The 8722-nt window shown below is 40.4% G+C and overlaps 1 protein-coding gene across 1 annotated transcript in view; it reads right to left on the bottom strand.

The window, feature by feature from the left end:
• Nucleotides 1-245: 245 nt before the first annotated feature.
• Nucleotides 246-8722, bottom strand: part of SPRED3 (sprouty related EVH1 domain containing 3) — a 57697-nt gene continuing 49220 nt past the window's right edge. Inside the window, exon 6 of the mRNA XM_077285738.1 lies at nucleotides 246-8696. Within this exon, the coding sequence (XP_077141853.1) occupies nucleotides 8019-8696 (678 nt within the window). The 3' untranslated portion in view covers nucleotides 246-8018. The remainder of the gene's footprint in view (nucleotides 8697-8722) is intronic.

Genomic DNA, 8722 nt, shown 5'->3' with positions numbered 1-8722 from the left:
AAATTAAAAAATAAATTATGGAGGAAGGGGAAGAAAAAATAAAAATTCCTAAGCAAAAATTGGCTCTGTCAGGAATGGGTTGGATTGGGAGCCTTTTGGGGACATGAAAGGTCGTCTGATATATGATTTTTTGCCTTTATTTTTGGTGCTCAAACAACACCGGCGTGTCAACCATAGCATCCGCACACGCACAAACCCACCAGCTGCACCCCAGAGACAGGAGAAAATTGAACAAAGGACAACAATTTTTGCCGTTCATTAAAAAATAAACATATTTAATGATTAAATCATATTTTGGAACACTGAACTATCAGAAGGGATGACGGGATTTCATCTGGGTGTTACAGTAAGAAACTGAAAAGGAGAACCATAATCAAGATACCATTTGTAATATGCAAAAAATTAAATATATCTGAACCTTGCCGTCCATTGCGATCATGAGGAAGAACATTTCAACTGAAGATCAAACACAATTGAAAAAAAAAAATCAATAAAAAAATTAAATAAATGTATTAAAATTTAAATCAACTTTTTTTTTCTTCAAATATCGTATTTTTCTTTAAATTGGACCCGTCTCTCGCACACAAGCAGGAAGCAGCCATTTTTATGATCCTCTTTTTTGATTCATTCCCAGGGCATGAGGAACTTTGTGCCACGTGCCTCTTAAGAGGTGATTGCCTCCAAAATTGACCAGACCACAAAATATAACTGCTCGCTTATGGGAGTACAACTTTACTTCTAGGAGGCAAGAACAAAATAACCATAAAATCTATTTTACCTTCCTTCTTTCTGTACAAAATAACAGTAGAAAAACACAATAAATTCCTCGAGGGAAAAAAAAAAAAAGATATTCGCTCCAACCACAAAAAAAATTATTTAATAGCAACCTTTTTTTTTTTCATTTAATACAAAATAGCAATAAAACATTCCAGCAATATACAGAACACTGCACAGCTAGTGCAAACTTTACAGGCTTGTGTGTATGTGTGTGTGTGTTGTGGAGTTGTGTACGATGCTGAGTTGCACTTCTGCCTGCGGTGAAGATGTGGATTTGGATGTGGAGGTGATGGATCTCTCGGGACGACCTTCAAGTCCATAGCCTCAAAAATATCAGCAATTCACTCCTCCTCTAATTCCAGACAATTTGCTTCAAATGGGTCCTTTAACTATAAAGAAGACCTGTCAACTAGGTCAAAAGTGTCCAGTTTTTGCCCTTATTTTATTCCTGCTCTTCCTGCGAATAACCAGTCTCTAAAATTGCACCATACAGGTACAAAATTATGGACCTTTTTATTTAGTGTGCCAATTATGCTTTTTTTATGGTCTTTACCAAATGGAAGTTGGTCACAGGATCCTCATGGGTGTGTCTTCAGGATGCTTTGCATAATTACTCTGTGAGCCACACCCCTTTGTCAAAAAAAACATAAAAAATTACATATTGGGTGCACTAAATAAAAAGGCCAATATCTCTGGAACTGTCTGGCAGACTCTGAAAATGAAATACGCCGAGTACTTTGAGGAACAGGGGTATTAAAAAAGGCAAAATTGGAAACTTTTAACCTGGTGACCTCTTTAAAAGTGCTGTCTTCTACTTGGACAACCCCTTCTTAAGGGTTTAAACATTATATCCTTCACCGGGGCCATTACATTAATGTTGGCGCTGAGTCCTGAAGGGCTGGTGTGACATTGCTATGTCACGTAACCACTGCAGCCAATCAGTGGCCGCTAATGGACTGCTTTGCTTGCACTTCCCTCTCACGTCTGTGCGCTGCAGTGCTCATGTGACATCACAGCGCCAGTGCGGGAGTTGAGAACAAAGTTGTCCAAGTAGTAGACAACCCCTTTAACACCCTCATGTAATGTTTACAATATATGTTGCCTTTGATTTACCCTTCGCTTTGGTTGTATTACAGGATATCTGTGACTTTTGCTTTTTTTTATTTGCTCCAAATGGATGGCTTTATGCCCTGTATACAAAGCTAAAAGCAGGATTTCGGGAGAGCAATAGGAAAATTAGCCAATCACAGTGCAGCAGTTTAAAGGGGTATTCCGGATTTAGCGAATAAAGGTTAATTTTTGTCTATAATGAAAAAGTATACAATTTTCCAATATTGTTTCTGTATCAATTCCCTGCATTTTTGAAGATCTCTGCTTGCTGTCATTCCTTAAGAAATAGTTTACTTCCATTAACAAATATTTAGTCATGTGATGGACACACAGGTGCACAACTAGTCCCAAATCTGTAATGAGGTGTAAAAATGGCTGCCGCAACAAAATGGTCAATTGGTAATATCTCTTTAAATAAATTAAAGTTATGAAATCCTAACAACTGTTCAAACTTCTGATTATGTAATTTATGGGCAATTTTAATTTTGGAGTGGAAATTCTACTTTTTTTTTTCTTTTTGGATACAACTAAACCCATAGTACATAGCAACAAAGGGAGCATTAGTTATCTGGTGATGCCCCCCATTGAATTACCCCAATCTTTCTCAATATAGCTATTTATGCAAATTTTCTCTTCTTGGATATCAATATAGCTAGAAATATGACATTTAAAGGGACACTTCAGAAAAAGCTGAGGCACTGTGTTTTGCCTAGTCTAGGGTCTGAGGAGCGGTGTATGACACTTTAATGTTTTTTTTTCTTAATCTGAGTCATGCTCCACTCCTTTGTGCTCTGTACTAAACACAACACATTGTACCAATGTTCCTGAAGTGTTCTTTCAAAACATACTATAGGTAGCGACTGTTTGCTGCAATGAAGATGATATTATTGAAGAGGTTGTCCGATTCCTCAAAGTAATACTGATTGCTGAGGGTCTAGTCTGAGGGTCGGACTGCACCCCAACCAATGTTATTCTGTAGGGCCGTGCACATGTCAGATTTTTTTCTTGGGCTGAACCGATCCAAGGAAAAAAATCGCTGTATTCCTGAGTTTGATCCGATATTTGGATCGCACTAAGTCAGTGTGTTCTTGGAAAACGTCAGACTGTGCTCGAATGACATCTGAGTGCAGAGTGATTTCCGCGGACTGACAGAATGGAGAAGACGGAGAAACTGTATTTCTCCATCTTCTCCTCATCCTAGAGAATCGAATCAATTATCTCTGATGAGAGAATACACGATCATCTGCACCTGCCCTCAGACTGCAAGGACTCCCACGGAAACCGAGAATGGGGTTCCGAAATGTGCAGTTAGAATGGAGCGCATGCTTGACACTCCGCTCAGCTCCTTTTTCGGTATTTCTAGGAGTCCCAGAGTTCCCCCAAGTTATCACGTATCAAGTGAATAGGTGTTAACTTGCCAACTTGGGACAACCTCTTTAATCGATTACCCCTAGTGGAGCGACAAAAATAGAACCACACACTGGTGGGCACCAAAAACGTACAATTGATGGTCCTGCAAAAAAACAAATGCAACTCACCAAAGGCACATAGAAGCACAGAAGCGCCGACTGCACTAGGAAAAAATGGTATACTACCAATAGATAGAAGCAAAATATGTAGCAAAATGCAGAGGGTCTTATATAAGCCAGTAAATGAAAAGAATCTATAGGTGGAATCGTCCTCTAAATCTATCAATTTCTAAGGCTCTCATGGGGCAAAAAACAACTAGATTGTCATTATAATGTGCATTGGGGTAGTGCCAGCTGGTAATTGATGGGTACAATTTCCTATAACAGGATAAAGTGGCTTCCAGGAATGACAGGTGAAGATGGAGGTTACTGTGCATATCGCTATACAGACTTCTTAGGTTCCGTTTTGGAGGAGCTTCAAGGCTCATCATAGGATCTAAGGTTCTATGGATAGTAAAGGCTGGATACTCCCAGTAACGGGCATTAGGCTGCACTTTTGTCCCTGTTGTGTTCTTGACTGCACCAGTTAGTTGATTGCTAATGTCCATGACGACACAGCTGAGACTGGTTTATACAGTAACCATATAAGCAATCTGTATTTTGTGCAGCTCGTCCATAGATTGCATGAATGTGCACGGGTAAAGCTAGAGCTACAGGGGGACTTAAGATCACAATGTCATTCAGATAATACACCACCTAATGATTGTGGTCACACAGGTTTGGATTTCTGCCATTGCGCTAACTTCTCACATTCACTATCGTCAGTTGCAACCTAGTGGCACTACATTGCGATCTTAATATTGTGCATCCAAAGTTGCCGTTTAGCCGTTACCTAAAATGTGAGATATTGAACTGGGCTCCACTTTGATGACAAGAGTGGAATACAAAGTATCAGCATCTGGACCTAGAAGTTGAGCCATATGCAACTTTTATCAGCCATCCAAAGGATAAATAATAAATGATGATGGTACAGCTACTGAGACCTTCACTTTTGAACAAGGGGCTAAAATTCTACTGTGTGAACAGAGTGGTAGGAAAAGGTGCAACCACCACTCCTATGGTGGTCTTACATGCACACTACCGCTCTGTTCCACCAAAAGACTTCTCATGAGCAGTGCAGTTGGACCCCAAGCGGTCATCCATATATCCTTGTTCCTGTGAATAGTTGGTATATTTTCTCCATGGGAGACAACCCCTTTAGTAGACCCCTATTTTGGATGTTCTTAGATTGTGAATAGTGCCACAACGTACCTTTATTTTAAATGGCAAGATTGTGCCTGCTGAGATGAAGAACAATCCAAAAAAAGGGAAGAATCATATGCCCCCGGGCTACTCTACAGCACCTCAGTCTCAATAGTCTGCATCTCATAAGTATAAATGGGAATGTGCACTTTATTGAAGGGCTATAAAGACAACAATAGGGGATCTGATTTGGATTGCTACTTTTAAACATATCTCCCGAAATTGAATATATGTGCAAAGGCTCCAATATATCAACCCAATTTCCACCAGCAGGAAGGGTGATGTATGAAACAAACCCAAAAACTTATTGATGCCCATGCCAATGCCTACATTTTCTCACCATATGACTGACTGTTGTTTTCAACACCTCTATTCTTATCTGCACTGGTTCCTATAAATAATCCCCTTCTCCAAACCCAGCTTATTGGTTATTTTGAGTAGTGAGTGCACACACAATGAGACCGTCTTCTCACAAATGAGACCACTTTCCAATGAGACCTCATTTCCATGTATGAGGTTGTCCTTAAATTGAGTGACATACAAGATTATTCCCAGTCTTTTACTTGATCACAATATAGACTCAGTCACCACGTAGATTTGTACCTCAGTTGCAAATGGTCATTGACTACAAAGACCAAAGAATGGAGCCCTAAGATCTGGTTGGTCACCTAAACTATCTAACGGCATCCATAGACATTGTATTTATGTCAGGAGGTCCCCGATGCTTTAATATGTATGGAGGGATTTGGGGATATGTGATAAAAGTATAGTAGATGCAGGTTCTACTAATAGCATTTGCATCTACTAATAGCATTTGCATCTACTGACGCGTTTCGCTCCTAATTCCCATACAAGTGAATGGAAATTCCGACCACCTCTTCAATATCAGCATCGTGCACAAAGCAATGTTCTCCAGATAGATGCAAGTCCCATTGTTGGAACCTAGATCTACTATACATTTATGGCACATGCTGTGTATATGCCATAAATGTATGAGATGGAAATACCCCTTTAGGTTCCAAATGCTGCTTTTACATAACAGTTTTTCCTCATCTGCACATTGATATTACTGATCCAGACAGACTCAGGAGATACACCTACCAGCCAGTATTGGATTACTGGCCCCCCTCATGTCAAATGTGTCTCACTTACAATGATTGTCTTTTTAGTTTTTAGTCAAACACTAAAAAAAATAATAATTATTGGTTGGGACCATTTTTTTTATAAAATCCAGGCACTCCTATGTTATTTACGGTAATTATTCATGTGATTCGTGATAACCATGACCGTACCGTTACATGCCTAATCATCGACAAGTCAATAAAGCGATAAATCCACTTATAAAATAATTTTCCTTAATTAACGCAATTACCAGAATGTATTGTATATGGATATTTGCCTGAAATGACCTGTTGGAGTATCTCTGCACCTCCCAGAATGACAGATAAGACTGAAGCAAGTCAACACGCTCATGGTCAACATGGCTTCCTTGGTCAAAGATGTTGCTGAAGGCAGATATGTTCATCAGATATTAACAGGCAATTTCAGGCACTGTATTGAAAATATATGTGACTCTGTAGGTGCGTGAAAGATTAAAAACTTAAGAATTTCCAAAACATCTTAGATGTATAACTTGAAATTAAGAAATGTTTTCCAGTTTGGATCTAGCCTCTCCCAGTACAATACCAGTGCAATTCTGCCATATAGACTGCAAATTATCTTCCAGAAAAAAGAGACCGTATTCTCACATCAGCCAAACCAGAGACTCCTCAAAAAAGGTAGAGGCACCCAATTGTAGACATCTGTTTCTGGATTTTTTCTCCCCATCAATACAAAACAGTGTACTCAACCAGTACAGATAAAAAGCAAGAACTCCGATGAGTACGTAGAGATGAGTGTATCTTCCTTTTGGAAGTGTCTTCATTTTGACTGATGAGAGAAATCTTTCTTTACTTTGGAGGAGAACAAATTTGCATTCATTTTTTCCTTAGAGCACTGCCTGTAAATCTTCATATACCCTTCATATAATCTGGATCTCCTCAATGAGAACCAATATCCTTTTCGAGCTGCCGCATACATTAACAAACTTGTACGGTAATTTTTTGGTAATCACTGGAATAAAACACCCTCACCCTGTCCTTCTCTTCTTCTCAAGTTGAAGGTGTCTTTCTTACAAAAAACAGCTATACAAAAGTGGCAACTAATAACGTCCATGTATAAAATGAGTATTAGCCTTCACATTTACTTTTCTATAGCTGTTTTGGTAGGACATTTACTGCTATTCTCTTTTGTCACAGGTATAAACATGGATCAGAAATGAAAATACACCAAAGAAGAGGCTCAGGTATAAGGACACCATTGAGGGAGCACAGTTGATTCAGTCAAAATTTACTTAGCCACTGTCCAACCAAACATGGCTTGACCCACCATGAGCTGACCCTCTTCAAACAGCAATTTCCTCTACACTGAGATGGTCTGAATTCTCCTTGGACCTCCGCATTGCAGCTGTTGATACAGAGGTGCTAGATATATTGGGAGCATGTGAGGTTTTCCCAAATCTAATATCTCTTTCATCATTTATTTTCTGGGTATGTACATCCAAGCTTTGGTCCACAAGTCAACCTTGCTTACGGTAATTACAGCATGGAGATTTCATCTTCAGAAGACCAAAATACGTTACCATGAAGATAACGCTATAAGCATAGCCATGTGGTCCGAAGTGACTATTTTTGAGCAAAAATGGCCCTATAACTTAAAGGTTGGCCAAATTTGGTTGCCATTTCCAATATTAAACTGTATTTTTTTTATTAAATAATTAGATGATGACTTCATGAAACTTAATGGAGTCCGTGAAGGACACATTCAAGTGATGGTCCTCAAGACTTTTGAAGCTAAAACTGAGTTTGGCCTCTTGTAGAGTCCCCATGGCACAAATCTTCAACTTGAGAGCAAAACGATTACCCTGTTACCCTTGTGATAAAAAAAATCAGCACACTGTATAGATTATGTTCAGAAGGTGTGTTATCAAGAGTAAATGCATAACCAATATTCATATCCGGTCTCCCACCCCAGAATAATAAAATGGTCAAAAATTGGAATCAGCGTGACCTTAGCTCATCATTTTTGGTCTTCTGTAGAATTTCACTTCCAGCCCGTAATACATACATAGATGTTACATCATGTACAATATAGAAAATATTTGTCAGGACCACCTGTTCTTAATCAAATTCCATCCTGCCTTTTTTTGGTAGGTCGTTGCCTCTGCAGCCATATCTTGTCTGAAATACACGTCTCCCGGGCCAGTTGTATGACGTGCCCGCTCACAAAGATTGGCGCAGATCCTGCCATGTAAATAAGTTGACTCTCAGGAGGTTGAAAACTGAACATTACACTCCTCCTTGCACCCTGTTCCTCTTCCTCTCACCGCACCGCTTTATGCTTCCCCCCACAACAGCCACAGTGTTCCCCGCACCAGTGGCATGCCCGTAATGGGAGGTAGCAGCACATGCAGGGGACCACAAGAGACAAGGCCACCAGGGCAGCCCAGCGTATACAGAAATGGGGATGCCCAGGGTCGCAGGAGCAGGGGTCCGAATACTCGCCCTCTGAGTCTGACATGCAGTGGTATAGTAAGCTCTCAGCACACCACATGCAGGAAAGTTGGTAGACACAACGCCCTATGGGGTCTGGAGCGTCCTGGCACTGCCCTCTGCCATTCTCTTCACTGCTAAACACGTCCCTGCAATAGACACAACGGGCGGTGGCTGTATCCTCCTCCCCAGACATATGAGAGTGTTCCTTAGACTTAGGAGAAGGGGTGCCGTGAATCCTGCAAGAAGGTGAGGCCCTGGGGTCCTTTAACTGACTCTCACTTTCTGATGTAGTTGAACCCGCAGCTCCTGGAAAGTGCCTGTCCTTGGCTTTGCTCCCGGTGGCTTTTTGGAAGTGGACTCTTAAGTCGGACTTGGACTGATCGGGTTGCTGTAGAGCTGCTCGGCGATAGTCTTCATATCCCTTTGATACCCAAAGGTCTTTGCATGGGTTGATGCTCTCAAGTTCTTCTTCGTCATGGAAGGACAGACGTTTTAAAGGCTGTGACTGATGGGAGAGGTGAATTTGTGTTA

Source organism: Ranitomeya variabilis, chromosome 2 (genome assembly GCF_051348905.1).
Source record: "Ranitomeya variabilis isolate aRanVar5 chromosome 2, aRanVar5.hap1, whole genome shotgun sequence".
NCBI classification, from domain to species: domain Eukaryota; kingdom Metazoa; phylum Chordata; class Amphibia; order Anura; family Dendrobatidae; genus Ranitomeya; species Ranitomeya variabilis.
Note: the sequence above shows the minus strand (reverse complement) of the source record. Positions and strands in the feature narration are given on the sequence as shown.